This window comes from Chrysoperla carnea, chromosome 1, assembly GCF_905475395.1.
Source record: "Chrysoperla carnea chromosome 1, inChrCarn1.1, whole genome shotgun sequence".
NCBI classification, from domain to species: domain Eukaryota; kingdom Metazoa; phylum Arthropoda; class Insecta; order Neuroptera; family Chrysopidae; genus Chrysoperla; species Chrysoperla carnea.
Genome location: NC_058337.1, coordinates 51,289,229 through 51,307,188, shown reverse-complemented (window position 1 = coordinate 51,307,188; position 17,960 = coordinate 51,289,229). Strand labels below are relative to the sequence as shown.

Genomic DNA, 17,960 nt, shown 5'->3' with positions numbered 1-17,960 from the left:
ATAATGCTAGAGTACATGGAGTCAAATCTTCATTTCCGCTCAATTGTTTCTATCTTCAAGAGTGTAACAAAATCATCAAGAGGTATTACTTATATTTCAAAACAAGTAAACGCTTATCATCTCTATTAATTTAAAGCATTTACAAAACAACAAATATAAAATAATTTAAAACAAATATACGTTTTCATTAAAAAAATTATTCTTTTTTGTCAGGGGCAGTATATGCCAAAAAGTCAGACTTATCGAAAAATAAGCTTAAGCAGTACACTAGAATTTCTTATACAAGTATATATAGTTTGAAGCATTTCTCTTTTGGTAAAAACTCAAGTTTATATAAATTTTCTCAAACCTCATAAATTGAAATTAACCAACTCCGTAACTCCTATTCTATGTGAGTGACTCAAATTATATGTAACCTCTTGGTATCTTTATCCTATTGGTATGTTTGTGTATACAGAACACACAAACGTTTAAACTATATAAGTGTAGAAATTGGACATGAATATTTTAGTCATGTATCACTTATATAGCATTGTAAAACGTTTGTGTTCTGTATACACAAACATACAAATAGAATAAATACACGAAGAGGTTGCATATTATTTGAGTCACTCACATAGAATAGGAATGACGGAGTTGGTTGCGCCCTAGGCCGGATATCTAGAGTACCCGAGTTCGAATCCCGGCTTCTGTGTAATTTTTTCGTTTATTTCTATTTGTTCAAATGCAAAAATGTAATCTTGAACAAGCCCAATGAGCTGAAATTGTTTCTGCAGTTGGGCAGACACTTTTCTCAACTCCATCCGTGGACATACTGTATACTGTGTAAAGTATAGACATTTTTCTAAGACCACCCTATGCAGCTCATGAATAATTAATTGGCAGAAAAATACCCGACTCGGTACGCCATCTTTTTGAAATTTATGTATACAACAATTTGAGAAAACTCACATAAATAAAAATTAAAATTTTTTTCTCTTAATATGAACCTGGATAATATTTGTAGGGCATGCTTACTATCATCAACAGAAATGTTCTCATTATTTTCACAATTAGAATCTGTAGAGAGTCAAACACAACTTGCTGATATGCTAATGGCATGTACTACTGTCCACGTAAGTGATTATAAATTCTGTAAATTTATTTTATAAGCAAAACAGAAAACTGTCATAAATTTTGCCACTCAGAAACTCGTAGTATTAATAAGTAGGCGTTTTAAATATAAAAAGTGGAATTAATACCACTATCCATCTTAAAATCTAAGTATTTCTTAGTATGATATATCAAACTTTTCTACACTTTCGCTAAGCTCATGAATCCTTTTTTAAGCCCTGTTTTAAACTAGTGTCACAAAGACGCCGAAAACCCTTAAATCCTGGGGGAAAATAATCTTCGCCCCATCCAAGAGTATACCTTTTAAATTCATCTTATATCATAAATAAAAATCAAAAACATCTTAAAAGCGAACTCTCTCAAGTTTTTGTTCATGATTATACTGTAAAAATAATTTATTATAATATGAGATATATATCGAAAGGTCTTTTAAATAGGTACTTACAGCTTTCTTTTTTTAATTTTTTTTTATTGAAGTTATAGTTCACAATTCCAGATCGCGTTCATCAAAATACATACCAACCTTTCCTAGAATTTTTTACCTATCATATCATATCTTTTGTTATCTTGTAGTAATTGTTGCAAATTTAGCATTCGGTCATGTTAGGTTTTTGCATTATTTTTTACAGTGTTGTAATAGATATTTTGAAAATGTATCTATATGTAGATGCAGATACTATTTTAAGTATCTGAAAGACGTTTTTTTTTTTTACTAAATTTATTTTTTATTAATTTCATTATTTGTAAGTAATACATAATTAATATCATAGACCATTAATAAATATTTAAAATGGACGAAAATATACTGAAATTTGTTTATAGTAAAACACTATTTTGATTTGTATAAAAATATTTTGGATCTTTATCTGAAATTCAGCGTTAAATAGTCTGTAAATATATCTAGATACTACATATACAGATATAAAACAAGTGAAATTCACAAAATTTAAAAAAGACCCGACAAATTTTACGGGTACTGAACCCTAAACTCGCACTTGAAACATAGCTAAGAACACTCCCCGTTAAATTACCTTTTCATCTGTTTAGGCGCTACGATGCCGTAGACATAGCAGTCAACCCCCTTTTTTTAGTTCGAGGGTTAAAAATTCTATCTAGATACAGATACAAGAAACTAAAATTGTATCTAGATACTGTACCTGATATATACTTGTATTTAAATTCAATTCAGCACTACTATTTTTAATTAATACGTTTTTCAAGATGAAATCAATACTCTATAAGTATTATCAAAACGCTTCTGTGGGCTTTATATGCATTTTGTAATAATATATCCCTTTCGGGACCTCATTTAAAGTCCCTTTCGGGACCTCATAAATTTCCTAAATTTATTTTAGAAAAATATAGCTAAATATTTTCATTGTGGATCCCGAAGGGGATATATTTTAACAAAATGCAAAACGTGTATTTTTATTTTTATTCGAATTTAAAACCCCTAAAATTATTAATTAATAAATTTGTGTTTGTTCAAAATTTTAAGATAACATCGAGTGATGGTCTACCAGTTTTAATGTGCCGTACATGTGTCATTGATTTATCAAATGCATACACATTTAAATTACGCTGTGAAAAAACCGATAATACATTACGTCAATATTTAAAAGAAACAAAGTTAGAATCAACAGTTCAAGAGAAAAATGAGTTTAAAATAAAATTACAACCAAATGATAACGATCAGGACAATAATCATATTGAAATAATTGAAGAAGAAGAAGAAAATAATTGTACAATGTGTAATAAGTGTAATATAACTTTTTGTACCCCTGAATTATTAGTTGAACATTTAATTGAATGTGATTCTAACGACAAAGATGATTTAAAATTAGAAGTATTGGAAATTGAATATAGTAATAATGAATTAAAATCAGAAACTGTTGAATATATTGAACAAACCACACAAGTTGAGGACGAAGAAGTAGATATTAAAACAATTTATGACGATTCAAATGATTATTCAAATTTTGGAGAAGAAGATGACGAAGTTATTGATTCAACCGATTGTCAAGAACAAGAGTTATTATTGAAAAAACATTATATTAAATCTGGTGACCGATATATTTGTGTTGAATGTAAAGCATCGTTATCAACAATCGGTAATTTACATCGGCATATAAATATTCATATGAAAAAATCACGAAAAGTTTGTTCGATATGTTCGAAGACATTTGCACGTGCCGATACTTTAACAGAACACATGAAACGTCATGAAAATACTAAACCATTTGAATGTGAAGTGTGTAAAAAATCGTATTCAACCAAGGGGGCATTAACAACGCATATGTATACACATAATCGTTTAGAGGGTAAAATACCTAAAGAACGGTTGCATGAATGTTCGTATTGTAAAAAATGTTTTATGTCAAATTCTAGTCTAGTCATTCATATACGTACCCATACAAAGGTAAGTTTGAAACAAGTGCAAACAAACAATTGACTGAGTTAATTGTTAAAATACCATGCATAGTCAGCGTTGATTTCTTTATCACATAACACATACATACATGTGACACATACATAACTGATATTCAAGTGCATACTATAAAATTTCCGCCTAATTGGCCCCCTCACGGGTAAACAGTGATGTTTACGAAAAAATGTTTCAAACAAAAGTTGTTTATTTTTTTATAAGGAACATTTTTTACACTTAAACTTTTGTTCTATCTCTAACGGTTTACAAGATGGGTCCTACGGACCCAAGACCCAATTGACCTATGATGCTCATTTACGAACTCGACCTCACTTTTTACGCCCTGAGAACGCTATAAAAATTTCAGCTCGATATCTTTTTTCGTTTTTGAGTTATCGTGTTCACAGACGGACGGATGGACGGACGGGCAACCGGAAATGGACTAATTAGGTGATTCTATGAAAACCTATAGCAAAATTTTGAACGTAGCATCAATATTTTTAAGCGTTACAAACTTGGCACTAAACTTAGTATACCTTACATATTGCATATATGCATGGTATAAAAATACTTTCAAATAGTACAACCTTAATGACAAGTCACGTCACTCCGCCGAACATTGATGTAAAGCATTAGTAATTTGATAATGTATTGTTAATATTTTGAGATGTCAATGCTGTAAGGTTATAAAAGTCATATTTGAAAAGAGCTTTTCAAATAGCTAGCACCACTGCAGGTCGGCCTTCGAAGAACTGAAATGTCTGGCATTGAGGAACACAGTCAACCTCGGATACTGAAATATTGTGTTCTGAAGGGGAAATAATCAGCGAACTCCACTTTTTAGGGATATATCGTCTTAAACTTCTGCGGAGTCTGCGATTTTCGCAACAAGACGTTCCGTTATATTTTAAATGAAAGAGTGGCTGAGGCATACCCACCTTGGCAAGTCTAGTTGGAATTTGATGCTCTATTAACTGGAAGTGGGTTTTTGGTTGGATACTCATGTTATTTAGTCGTATGATTCCTGTCAGAGAAGCTTTGAAAGCCTGAAAGAAGCTTCATTTGCCTATGATAGAACCTTTCGCCAGAAAATATCCTTATCTCCAACCGATGGAATGTTTTAATGACGGACTAATTTAATTGCTGCTTTCTATTACTAAAATATTGCGCCTTAATTTTTGCGTATTTTTTACAGGAAAAACCATTTTTATGCCAAACATGTGGTAAAGGTTTTGCAACTCGTGGTGGTGTTGATTTACATCAACGTCGCCATACTGGTGAACGTCCTTTTAAATGTGAATTTTGTGGTCGAGGCTTTGCTGAAAGTAGTAATTTAAAAGTACATATTCGTGCACATACTGGTGATCGACCACATTTATGTAGTTTATGTGGTAAACGATTTACACGAATGTTTTTATTGCAGTTACACATACGAACACACACAGGTTTGTCTTTTCTTTACATTTCTAATTTTCTTTTTAAGTTTTGACTAGACTTCCATAAACTGAAACTCCCTAATTTCCTTCAAAATAATAAGCGGGTAGTCTATTGGGCATAAAATGAAGGTACTGGAAAGATTTTTGGTGACGAACCAGAAGAGGCTCACAAACGGGCTCAAAGTGATATTCTCGCTCTATTATTCTTATAAAACCTTTCATGAATATTATCTTTTTCAGTTCCTTTTCTCATAACTAAGTTTACGGCTACTTTTTAATAAATATTATAATTTCAGGAGAAAAGCCGTATGCATGTCCGGACTGTCCAAAAGCATTCGCGCAACAAGGTGATTTAGCTGCCCACAAACGTACACACACTGGTCAACGACCGCATCGTTGTTTATTATGTGATCAAGGTTTTATAAAGAGTAGTGGCCTTAAAAAACACATACAAAGTAAACACGCTAATGAAAATATTAAAATTGAACCTCAGCAAACAAAAAAAACCTTATTACAACAACAGCAAGAGAAGAATATACAAGAAGTAGTTGAAGATACATCAAAATGAAGAAGAAAATAGTAGTAAGATAAAAAAAATTTATCTCCAATATAAACATGCCATGGAGGGAGGGTGTGATCCTTACTGGTCAGACTTATAACTTTCTGATTAAGTAAATTACTGTACTCGCTGATAAATTAACGTAAAATTTATTTTTTACGTCTTTGCTTATGATAAATGTGTCAACTTATTGAGTCTCCATCAGATATTATTTTTAATTCTCCATCAGATATTATTTTTAAAAGAATTCAAAACAGTGGTAGACAAAATTATACCTACCTATACACATGGTAGGCATGCCAATTTGTTACTTTCCAAGGTTTTCAAGTTCGTAAATTTTAGCAAAGTTTGCCGTTTGTATTTGTCAAAAAATCGGTAGAGCATCTAGGGTGTGTTAAAGAGGAAAGTTTTTTTTTTGTTTGGGTGTTTGTAATAAAACACACTACTGGACCGATTTTAGAAATAATTTCACCAATATAAAGCTACAATATCAGCGAGTAAAATTAACTTCCGTACCCAGCTATCAAAACCCATGAAATTATGAACAAGGTGGGGGGATAAATGAGAAATAGGGAGGTGTTTTAAAGTTGTAATTGTCCATCGAAGCGGGTTTTTTGTTTATAAATATGGATGCTATATTACCAATTATACGCAAAATTAAATACATTTTAATTAAAAATAAATTAGAGTTGTGTGTTGTTTTAAATGACGTTCAGTTTGATAAAAATAAAAATTGACTTTTGGTGTTTTTTTATATCAAACACTCAAATAATATGTTACTTAATAAATTGTAAATATTTTATTTATTTAATTTATAATTATTTATAAGTACAAATAATTTGACAGTAATAATTTATAGAAATTTTATATTTTGTATTATTAATACCTATCCATTAAGTTTATATAATGTCCGTTATAAATGTAGCACGGTCCCAAATGATAAGAAAACGTGATCTCGACCTGCAATATAGTGATTCTACGCAGACAGTCCCAAGAATTTTAGTTATTAAATGTAATACGAATTAAATAGTAATTAATTCCTAATTAAATTTGATGAATTATTCTAATTTAGATCATCAATATTATGAGTAATTTTGGTACTTAGTGACCACGTCTTTGTTAATATAACTTCAAGATAGTTCATTGTTTGTATGCATACCAAGACATACGTTACGAATTTATGCTTCCAGTGCAATAAATATAAATTAATAATAGGAATTCAAATAATAATAATATTTAAACATCTAATTTATAAAAAAACCATGTAAATAAAAAGAATTGAAAGCTTGAATTATGGTAACTAAAAATCATTTCTTTTTTTGGCATGAAAAGTATTAAGAAATTCGCCTTTTGTTCATTTTTCTGCTCAACTGCTAATATATCGATTAAAGACGTTTAGTTAGTTTGAATGCAGCCACTTGTATGTCTTGAGAATCCATATTTTTCATACACATGGGTGATAATAAGCTGTTATTTTGAATAAATTGTTTTATAAAAGATTATATTAGAAACAGTTTGGTAAATAATTTTTCTAATATGGAAAATATAGAGATCTTAAATATTTCAGATGTATGTCGAATGTGCTTGGAAAAGTCCAAACTATTTGTGCCTATCACATCAAACGAAATTATTGCTATGATAATGGCATGTGCTGCTGTACAAGTAAGTAAGATTTAAATTTCGGCTATTAAAAAATAATTTTTTACCTTATAAAAAATTCCCATTCACAAATGAGGAATGTGTCCATCCAACGGAGCTGGGATAGTAAGCTGAAAATTTACTATTCAATAATGCAGAGATATATGTATGTTGATACATGTAATTTGAAGATCTTAAGTTCATAATTAAAATTAAATGCTTGGCGCAAGCAAATAATATAAGAGAGTGTTTTTATTATTATATTTAATAACTAAATTGTCTAATAAAGAATTAATAATTATAATCACTAAATTAATCAAAATTTCCAAAGTTGATATAGATACTAGTTGTTTTTATAATCGAATTTTCAACTTTAGCACATGAGCAATGAGCAAATGCCTAAAAATTTATGCTACCACCTTCCTTAGTTTATAAGTAGACTGCCAATTATCTAATGAATACGTGCTTTTCTTTTTAATACTCAGCACAACTATGCTCCTATTTTAGATTTCCGAAGATGATAGATTACCTCAACAAATATGCAGCGCGTGCTATCTACAATTACAAAAGGCATTTGAATTAAAAAAAATTACCGAACAATCAGATGAAACGTTACGAATAGCACTAAGATATCAAGACAACGAAAATATAAAAAATTTAGATAATCATAATTTGAATGATATCGAAATAATTGATTGTAAATTCGAACAGGCAGATATTACATGTAAAAACAGTAACGATATCGAACTAAGTGAAGTCAAAATAGAACAGGCAGATAAAGATATCGAACTAAGTGACGTAAAAATCGAACAGGCAAATAAAGATATCGAACTAAGTGACGTAAAAATCGAACAGGCAGAAATCGAAGACAAAAACAGTCAAAGATTTGATCACGAGACATTATTAAGGCTACAACAAATCACTGATGAAGAACACAAATATGCAAAAACGCAACAAGATGAAGAAGAAAATGATAAGAACAAAAATAAACCAGAAAATTTATTAGAAATTAATAAAATTGTTTTAGAAAATTTAAATTTAGTTAATGATAAATCAAAAACAAGTAATAAAATAAGTTATAAATGTGAAAAATGTACTAAACAATTTGAAAAAGCTAGTGAATTAGGTTTACACATGAAACGCATTCATAGTGCAGAACCAATACAATGCCCTCAATGTACAAGAGTATGTTACCATGAATTACATTTAAAAAGTCATATGAAAATTCATTCACGTGGTAATTTTACATGTGATATATGTAATAAAGTGTTAACAAGCTCACATAAATTATCACGTCATAAAGTATCACATACCACAGAACGTCCTTTCCCATGTTTACAATGTTCTAGTACGTTCAAAGATAAATGGGTTTTATTTAAACATATTAAAAATGTTCACATGAATATGGAGAAATATGCTGAATGTCCCATATGTCATAAAAAATTTGTAGCATATCGCTTAAAAGATCATTTAGTTATACATGAAAAAGAACGTGAAACATTTCCTTGTGATATATGTGAAAAAGTTTTATTCTCAAAAATATCTTTACAAAAACATAAACAATTATATCATATGAATATGGTTCGCGAATCAAAACATTTATGTAATATTTGTGGTAAAAGTTCTACAAGTGCTGCTTTATTAAAAGCACATTTACTTATACACACAGGTGAAAAACCATTTGAGTGTGATCAATGCAATAATAAATATCGAACGAAATTTGCATTAAAAAAACATGTATCACGTGTACATTTAATGGAACGTAATCATGTGTGTAGTCTATGTTCGGCTGCGTTTGCTGATAAAAAAACTTTAATGAATCATGTTAGGCATCATACCGGTTTAGAAAGGAAATTTCAATGTGAGTATTGTGAAAAAGCTTTTGTTTACAAAAGTGGTTTAAAATATCATATAAAATCGCATCATTCATTATGTTAATTAATGTTCATTATATTAATAAAATTGGTTAATGTATTACATTTATGTATTGCAAATATTATGTAAATAAAGTATTTATTTTTTAATGTATGTATATTTATCACGAAAGAATTTGTATCAAATGCTCCAAAAGACCAATTACAAAATGAAAATATTATTTTTAATTTAAAAAAAAATAAATAAAAACTTACCAGCTTAAATAGGGAATATTCATGTATTTTTTTTATATTTTTAATTCATTGTTTACACCATTATAACAAAGTAAAAAATATAAATACTGCTTAAAAATGCTGTATTTAAGTGTAAAAAATATTTAAAATACATTATAATTTTGAGATATTTAAACGCAGTTTTTTGGCGCTCTATGTTGATGACGTAAAAGTACGTGATCTGTCAATTGGTGACAGTTCAATGTATAATGTACACTTTAAAAAAATGAATTTACAACACAGAATTTACACTCGTTATTATTAAGTTTTCTAATAAAAAGTCGTAGAATATTATAATTTAATGAAATACCATATAAAATGTAAGTAATTAATATCATACAGTATGTCAACAAATTTGACAAGCCCGTACGATGATGTCACGTCCGTATAAAAATTTGAATTTCCGTTTTAGAAATTTTTAAATGCCCTCACTGAATTTGTACTTTTATTAAATTTTAAGTAATTAAAAAGATATTAATTACTTAAATAATGGTTTAGTTGAAATGTCCAGTCATTAAAGTTACGGAAGAAAAATATTTGAACCAAATTTAAATTTCATTAATATTCCCTATTGGAATAACTACAATTTATTAGTTTTAATATTTTAACTTTAGATTCTTATTAAAGCAAAAACCTGAAAGATTTTTGATGCTGAATTGGTTTACTTCTGACTACGGCTCGATATATCGTTCGCCATTTTTACGACAATATCAAGTTGACAAGATGTTTTCACATACTATTTTTAAGTAAGTAAAACCAAAGAATAAAGATATAGATGTGTATTCTATTATATATCTGTATTGTTTGGTAAAGGCAATAACTTATATAACTTATTTTTTAAGATCTTTATAAAAAAAAAGACAATTAAATTCCATAAAAAGCCGTTAATTTTCGAGTATCGTTGTATTTAACTGAATTGTATTTACTAATAAAGGCTTCATATTGGCTGCATCCATTCGAAGTGAGCCATAATGAGCAGAAAGATAATACTGGCAGTCTGGCACCTCATATATTATAAAGAAAAAAAAATGGATCATCGATATTTTAAGTGAGTATCCAACACCAGAAAGGTCATATGAGCTAAACGCAGCCTTTAGTTCAGATGGCGCAGCGATTTTAAAAAGATTTTGTTTATTTGTTGATTCCTTTATTTATAAGTGGAAAATCACACACTCTCAGCCCCTAAGAGAACCTTATATGTATTACGCAGTACAATAAAAATATAATTGTCTGTGTTAGCCTGAATGCAACCACTGACAATCTAAATAGAAATTCACAATAAAAAAATAAAAATTGAATTATGTAAACAGAATGGAGTCCACAACTATATTATTATCCGATTTTGAGAAAATATGCATTTTTGTCAATTTCGAAATTCAAAATAATCGCAATGATTTCTTCGTGTTCTTCCGTACAGGTAAAACAAAACAAACACTAATAATCACAGATAAAATAAATTTATTATCACTTTAAATCAAAATAATTTTGGAAAAAATTGACGTTTGTATATTGTATTACACGAAATTATATTTCTGAAAATTATTTTTTCTTCCCTCCAGCTCCGTGCGGAAAGTGATAATTTTTGTCCCGCTGTGCTAAACGAATTTGCTGCTTTCCGCCTCCGTCGGAAAAGGCAATAGTATATACACCACGGGAACTAGTAAAGAATGTCTCTGATTTCATGTTTGTGATTAGCTGAGATCCCACAATAAAAGTTCTGAGACATTCTTTACTTTTCCCCCTAGATGTGTAATATGCTATACGATAGAGTTGAGCCTATGAACAACATTTATTGTGCAAAATTGTGTAGGTACCTAAGCTTCAATTTTCTTTTGTTTCGATACCATAGAAAATATATTACTTTGTTGTTATCGAAAAAGTTTAGCATTCTTTTAAATCACAACAGTTTTTCCCAGGTTCTATTAACTTAAAATTGTAATTTTTATATCTACAGATATGGGAAAATGATGATCTACCAAATCAAATATGCAATGCATGTTTTCTTCAATTAGAAAATATCACAAATTTTAAACAATTATGTGAAAAATCGGATAATTTGTTTCGCCAAATAATTGAACAAAATAAGAAAACAATAGAAACTGATTCAGATGATAATTTTGTAATTGATGAATTACCAAATATAAATAACGAATCCGAAGACAATAATATAATAAATGAAAACGAAAAAACTGAAATAATTAGAAAGCCTAATGTATATGTTTGCGATGAATGTAAACAAGAATTTGAGAAAGTATGGTATCTTGGTTATCATATGCATCGTTCCCATAACGTGAAAGGTACTAAATGCAGTAAATGCTCGATAATATGTTATCATCCATTACACTTAAATTTTCATGAAAAATCTCATTCACCATCGAATGAATATGTATGTGAAATATGTAAGAAAACGTTTTCAAATTTACATAAATTAATTCGTCATAAATCAGCCCATGTGACTGAACGATCATTCCATTGTTTACAGTGTGATAATTCTTTTAAAGATAAATGGGTACTTAAGAAGCATGTAAAAACAATGCATTCAATACTTTCACAAAAATACGCAACATGTCATATTTGTAAAAAATCAATGGTGGAAAGTCATTTAGCACAACATTTAACAATACATGGTAAACGTGAAACAGTTTCATGCGAATTGTGTTCCAAAAAATTCTATCATCAAAAATCATTAGAAAAACATATCAAATGCATTCATGAAAATGTTCGCCAAGAATGCAAACATTTATGTAATATTTGTGGTGTTGGTTTACGATCTTTGGCTGAATTAAAAATGCATTTATTAACTCACACAAAAGAGAAACCATTTTCATGTGATAAATGTGATAATCGTTATCGTACAAAATCTGCGTTAAAAACTCATATCTTACGTGCACATTTAGATGAAAGAAATCATATATGTACCATTTGTTCGAAAGGTTTTTATGAAAGAAAAATTTTAGAAAATCATATGCGTACACACACTGGAGAAAAACCATTTAAATGTCACGTGTGTGATAAAGCATTTGGATATCAAATTGTATTGAAAACACATATGAAAGTACATGAAAATTCAAAATGACACTAATAGAAATAGGTGGAGTTCCTCAAGGTTCTGTTCTTGGACCAATATAATGTACAAATAATGTCGCATATCTACTGGAATGAAATGCAATGTTGCTAGCTACATCACATAGTGATAATTTCTACCAATTAAGATCCAACAGTTAACTAATGTACAAGAAGCACTGAATGGTAATAAAATATGGATAGACAAATGGACAATGAGAACTAATCTAACAAAATCTGTACACACCCAATCTGCTCAATTTAATGAAGAGAGATTACTTAAGACTCAGTAACATATTTAGGAATACATCTCGATAAAAACCTGGTACGGAGTAATGATGTAATAGTTAGTTATATTAAAGCAGAAAAAATGAGCTCAATTTAAAACTAGTTCAATATATATTTTTTAGATTGATATAAATAAATAAAGTTTTAATGATGTTACTCATATTTTTACTTTTACATGCATCTATATCTTACTAGTTTCAGATTTAAATATCAGATGTCAAATAATTAACTTAACTTTTAATTATAAATAATATTTCATGCTATGCCCTTGAATGAAAGAGAAAATGTAGTCCCTGTATTCTTTTCAAAAATTGTAAATGGTTCAATTGTTCAAATTTAAGCCCAAAATAAGTTTATTATCTACAATTTTATTGTATATAAAATACAAAACATCTTAAAAATATAGTTCCTAGCCTAAACTTTATCTATAATACATAATCTTATAATTTAATTGCAACGAAATCTTATAATTTGAATACATCACATCGTTTTATCGAAAAAGCTTTCAATACGGTTTAGCACGATGGATCCACAAACTTTTCAAATTCAACATATCTACCTACATTCGGAAATTTCAAATTTCGTTTTTAACTAGTCGAAAATCCCGAATTAATCTCTAACAAAGTACATCGAATTAATATCGTGTCAAGGCTGTTGTACCTAAAGGCTCCTTGCCCCGCCTCTAAAAAATGTTCTTTATAAAAAAATAAACAACTTTTGTTTGAAACATTTTTTTGTAAACATCACTGTTTACCCACGAGGGCGCTTATTAGGTGCAAATTTTATAGTATGCATTAATATGGGAATATCAGTGTGTGTGAAGCTATTTAAAAGTGGATATCTTTTTTTATTAACGTGACGTCAAAAAACAAACGATTGCTTCATCAACACTATCTATACATGGTATTTCAACAATTAACTCAGTCAATTGTTTGTTTTCACTTGTTATATTATATAAACGATATCCCAAAATATCGACCTACCGAACCGGCCCTCTTTGCTGACAATACAGCAATCTACGGCACTTAATGGCAGCCGAAACTTATTTCGAACTGCCTCCAGTCTCACTTATCCACGCTTGAACGCTATTTCATGAAATGGAAAATCATTTTACGCAAACTCAGCCCGTCTCGTTCACAAAGAAGACTAAATTTCCTTCTTACCTACTTGAATTGAAGATCAAAGTGTTGATTACTTGGCAGTAACTCTTCAAAGGTAGTTGAATTGGACGCAGAACGTTAAAAAACGTCTTGCCTTGGGAAACACATCCTTTGCTGGGTTTTACCCACTACTAAACATTAGGAGTAGGTTAGGCGAACGTACGTTCTCACGTACGCTTCTCCAAATTGGTCGAACGCTGCACCTTCGCAACTTGTGAAAATTTCAAAATCGTAGTCTTTGGACAATTTCGAAAATCTCCTTGCGATATCCACCGAGAAACTGGATAGTCTACAATCCGAACAACCAAACAACCGCCAAAGCCAATTCTTCCAATCATCCCGTACTAATCTGTTCACGGAGATCAACGAAAGAGATACCGCATGCCACACACGATGTCGATTACAACCAATTTTGTTGTAATCTTATTTGTATAATATATTTTATTTATTTACTTAAGTTTTAGTTTTTAGGGATGGTTTATCCACCCAATTCAATGGCTTTTTATATAAGATTTTTTTAACGATGTATTTCAATTTTTATAATATTTTGAAGTATTTCATTTATAAGACTATGTAATACAGGTAAAGTTTAGGCTAGATGCTAGGTACTATAATTTTAAGATGTAGCAATTATTCACTGCAACTGTAAACTGGCGACTACCATAGAAACAAACAATTTTATCTATGCATAGAAAAATAGTTATCTGCTAATTACAAAATATTGTTTATATAAATATAATAGACTTTTTATATTTTAATAGACTGAAATCCTAACTCTTTTATAATTTACATTAATTTTTCAACGGGGTTTTTTTTTTAGTAAAAAAAATAAAAACAAAAATTATACATAGTAACCAAAGATCTTTGGTACGTTTGGTACTAAACCAATATATTCTATGTACTAAACCTACCATAGAAAAATAATTGCCTGCTAATTACAAAATATATTGTCTTATCTGTCAAAAGTGTCATATCGTTAACATAATTTTGATTTAATTATTTGATTTGTATGCATAACTCTTAATTAATAATTTACATCGTTGATTAGTTGAAATTGTTATTAATGATTCTAATTTACATTCAAATAATTAATATAACGAAAATATGGATATTAAATGTGTGTTAGTGTCCGATTTTGAAAAAGTATGTCGTATTTGTATGAAATTTGCTGAAAGTTTTTTAGCAATCACTTCATTTAAAATAATTGAAATGATTTCCTCATGTTCTTCGGTACAGGTAAAATTAAATTTTTAGTAATGATTTGTACAATACCAAATTTTTATTCACTTTTTATGCAAACATATTTTGGAAACTAAAATAAAATAAATAAACTGAGTTAAATGCTTTAATTTGGTTTTTTTCCTGGTATTCTAGGAGCATTTTTAAGGAGAGTTGCTAAAGTGCAAATTTACCATATTTTAACCTCTGGTCAAAATGAATGGTTTCTTTACCTATAGATTAATACAAATTTAACTTTAAAATCTTCAAGTCTATAAAAACCTTCTTCTTTTACTTCTTTATTTAAAATACGAAAAGATTATTATAACTTAACTGTATGATTTGAGTAACTCAACACATATGAAGGAAAGTTGCTTCCAGCAAGGTCCTGTAAATTCTTATTAAGTAAAAATACGAGCATTCAAACCACGTTAGCGCGATTATTGAAACCCTTTTTAAATTAAAAATACAAACCTAACATTTTAATTGTTTATTTTATGCAAACATATTTTGGGAACTAAAATATGAAATAAATAAACTGAGTTAAATGCTTTAATTTGGTTTTTTTCCTGGTATTCTAGGAGCATTTTTTAGAAGTGTTGCTAAAGTGCAAATTTACCATATTTTAACCTCTGGTTAAAATGAATGGTTTTTTTTTTACCTATAGAATAGATTAATACAAATTTAACTTTAAAATCTTCAAGTCTATAAAAACCTTCTTTTACTTCTTTATTTAAAATACAAAAAGAGTATAACTTAACTGTATGATTTGAGTAACTCAACACATATGAAGGAAAGTTGCTTCCAGCAAGGTCCTATAAATTCTCATTAAGTAAAAATACGAGCATTCAAACTACGTTAGCGCGATAATTGAAACCCTTTTTAAATTAAAAATACAAACCTAACATTTTAATTGTTTACATTGAACTTTGGAATAAAGGGAATTCTATCATCTAGACTTGTAGGTATTCCGTATTCTTGATAGCAAACTGCCACCTGAACGCAGGGGATTACGTTTTATTTTAACTAAATAATGCTACAGTATTCTGCGAAGGTGAGAGGTAATGTACGAGGTCCAAAGTTTCTCTATGGTGACTGCTCTCTAGGCAAATTTATCCAATGTTTCGGATCATTCAGTACCTAAATCTTAGTACGCGGTGTGCTTCTACAGATACAAATAACACGAATAGAAGTTTCATCATATCTCATGCATGTTTAAATAAGATTCCTAATCCTCAAATAAGTAAATTTATATAAATATTCAAGAAATATCTGTATATACCCAGACATTGTAGTTAATAGTTTGAGGAAACAAGGACCTCCTTAACTCACGTAATAACTCATGGGTACTTTAGTTTTAACAACGAAATTATTTTTTTAGATTTGGGAAAATGATGATCTACCACATCAAATATGTAACACATGCTTTCTACAATTACAAAACACCATTAATTTTAAACAATTATGTGAAACGTCCGATTACACTTTTCGTCAAATTATCGAACAAAATGTAGTCAAAGTTGAAAGTGATGTAAATGATATTGTTATAAAAAATGAAGAAAATTTAAACTATACTTCATCATTAATAAATGATTTTCCAAATAAAGTAAGCGATAGTCAAGTTAGAAAAAATGAAGAAAATTTAAATAATAACTCTTCATTAATAAATGATTTTTCAAATGAAATAAATGATAATCAAGTTAAATCTGAAGAAAATGAAATTTTTTTTGATGATAATCAATCATTATCATCTTTATCATCTTCTTCATCGTCAAGGAAAGTGAAAAATGAAAATCATGATGAAATTGATATAAAAATTATAACTTGTGAGATATGTAACAAAGAATTTAAAAAAGCTTGGGTATTGGGTCAACATATGCATCGTGCACACAAAGTAAAACCACTAAAATGTAATAAATGTGAAATGAAATGTTACCATCCACTACATTTAAAAGAACACGAGGAGTTGGCCCATAACCCGTTAAATCATACATGTGATACATGTAATAGACAATTTAAAGACATCTATAAATTACAACGACATAAGTTCACACACTCATCTCGATCACATCATTGCCAACGATGCGATAAATCGTTCAAAGATAAATGGTCATTGAAAAAGCATAATCAAGAGATGCATTCACTTATTGAGAAGAATGCCGCATGTCATGTGTGTGGTAAATCAATATTGAAAAAAAATCTTTCAATTCATATGCAAACTCATAAAGAACGTGATAAAATCTCTTGTGAAATATGTTTAAAGACGTTTTTCCATCGACAATCATTAGAAAATCATATAAAATATATACACGAGAATCAAGCGCCCGAACGAAATTATTTGTGTAATGTTTGTGGGCGAGCAGTACGTTCACAAGCCGAATTAAGTCGACATTTATTAATACATACAAAGGAAAGACCGTATGCCTGCAATCATTGTGATAAAACATATCGACGTTCAGAAGCATTAAAAATGCATGTTTCACGTGCGCATTTGGATGAGCGTAATTTTGTATGTACATTTTGCTCACAAGCATTTTATGATAAGAAAATTTTATTGAATCATGTGAGACGGCACACGGGTGAACGACCATTTAAATGTAATATATGTGATAAAGCATTTATACAAAAAGTAGCATTGAGAATTCATATGCAAGTACATACACATTCAGTATAAAAAGCATTAAGCTAGAGCTGTAGAGAGTTCGAGCTGGAGTAGATGACGATGTACACAGTCTATATATAATGTACACAGAAGCAAGACGCTTTAGCTAAACTATTTTAGTCCCATTCAGTATACTAAATAAAAAATGTTATATAATGTAGGTTAAGTTGATCTAGCTAGATTCTAAGTCCAGGTTTACACGCTATATTTATTAAAAATACTTCTGGTTTTGGTCTAGAGCTATATCTGTT

The 17,960-nt window shown here is 29.3% G+C and overlaps 4 protein-coding genes across 5 annotated transcripts; all 4 read left to right on the top strand.

Moving 5' to 3' along the window:
- Positions 1-933: 933 nt before the first annotated feature.
- LOC123305761 (zinc finger protein 436-like) lies at positions 934-6,221 on the top strand. Its single transcript, XM_044887576.1, has 4 exons — positions 934-1,115; positions 2,612-3,532; positions 4,734-4,983; positions 5,271-6,221. The coding sequence occupies exons 1-4, from the start codon at positions 984-986 to the stop codon at positions 5,540-5,542; spliced, it is 1,575 nt and encodes a 524-aa protein (XP_044743511.1). The 5' UTR covers positions 934-983; the 3' UTR covers positions 5,543-6,221.
- Positions 6,222-6,992: 771 nt separating this feature from the next.
- LOC123305645 (zinc finger protein 320-like) lies at positions 6,993-9,109 on the top strand. Its single transcript, XM_044887424.1, has 2 exons — positions 6,993-7,195; positions 7,679-9,109. Exons 1-2 carry the CDS (start codon positions 7,070-7,072, stop codon positions 9,107-9,109), a joined length of 1,557 nt encoding a protein of 518 aa, XP_044743359.1. The 5' UTR covers positions 6,993-7,069.
- A 1,571-nt stretch (positions 9,110-10,680) lies between these two features.
- Positions 10,681-12,753, top strand: LOC123305767 (zinc finger protein 28-like). Of its 2 annotated transcripts, XM_044887584.1 has the most exons (3): positions 10,681-10,735; positions 11,273-11,615; positions 11,820-12,753. In XM_044887584.1, exons 1-3 carry the CDS (start codon positions 10,709-10,711, stop codon positions 12,392-12,394), a joined length of 945 nt encoding a protein of 314 aa, XP_044743519.1. In that variant the 5' UTR covers positions 10,681-10,708; the 3' UTR covers positions 12,395-12,753. The 2 variants fall into 2 exon arrangements, with proteins under 2 accessions (XP_044743519.1, XP_044743518.1); XM_044887583.1 differs by having other exon boundaries at positions 11,273-12,753.
- A 3,327-nt stretch (positions 12,754-16,080) lies between these two features.
- Positions 16,081-17,721, top strand: LOC123305635 (zinc finger protein 84-like). Its single transcript, XM_044887414.1, has 3 exons — positions 16,081-16,101; positions 16,429-16,578; positions 16,879-17,721. The coding sequence occupies exons 1-3, from the start codon at positions 16,081-16,083 to the stop codon at positions 17,719-17,721; spliced, it is 1,014 nt and encodes a 337-aa protein (XP_044743349.1).
- Positions 17,722-17,960: the final 239 nt, after the last annotated feature.

Bases quoted from the DNA above. Each gene is read 5' to 3' on its own strand.
- LOC123305761 (XM_044887576.1), top strand. From the start codon at position 984: ATGAACCTGGATAATATTTGTAGGGCATGCTTACTATCATCAACAGAA. The intron at 1,116-2,611 runs GTAAGTGATTAT...CAAAATTTTAAG, and splicing joins TGGCATGTACTACTGTCCAC to ATAACATCGAGTGATGGTCT. The intron at 3,533-4,733 runs GTAAGTTTGAAA...TATTTTTTACAG, and splicing joins ATATACGTACCCATACAAAG to GAAAAACCATTTTTATGCCA.
- LOC123305645 (XM_044887424.1), top strand. From the start codon at position 7,070: ATGGAAAATATAGAGATCTTAAATATTTCAGATGTATGTCGAATGTGC. The intron at 7,196-7,678 runs GTAAGTAAGATT...CTCCTATTTTAG, and splicing joins TGGCATGTGCTGCTGTACAA to ATTTCCGAAGATGATAGATT.
- LOC123305767 (XM_044887583.1), top strand. From the start codon at position 10,709: ATGATTTCTTCGTGTTCTTCCGTACAG. The intron at 10,736-11,272 runs GTAAAACAAAAC...TTATATCTACAG, and splicing joins CTTCGTGTTCTTCCGTACAG to ATATGGGAAAATGATGATCT.
- LOC123305635 (XM_044887414.1), top strand. From the start codon at position 16,081: ATGCTACAGTATTCTGCGAAG. The intron at 16,102-16,428 runs GTGAGAGGTAAT...TTATTTTTTTAG, and splicing joins TGCTACAGTATTCTGCGAAG to ATTTGGGAAAATGATGATCT. The intron at 16,579-16,878 runs GTAAATGATATT...ATAACTTGTGAG, and splicing joins TAGTCAAAGTTGAAAGTGAT to ATATGTAACAAAGAATTTAA.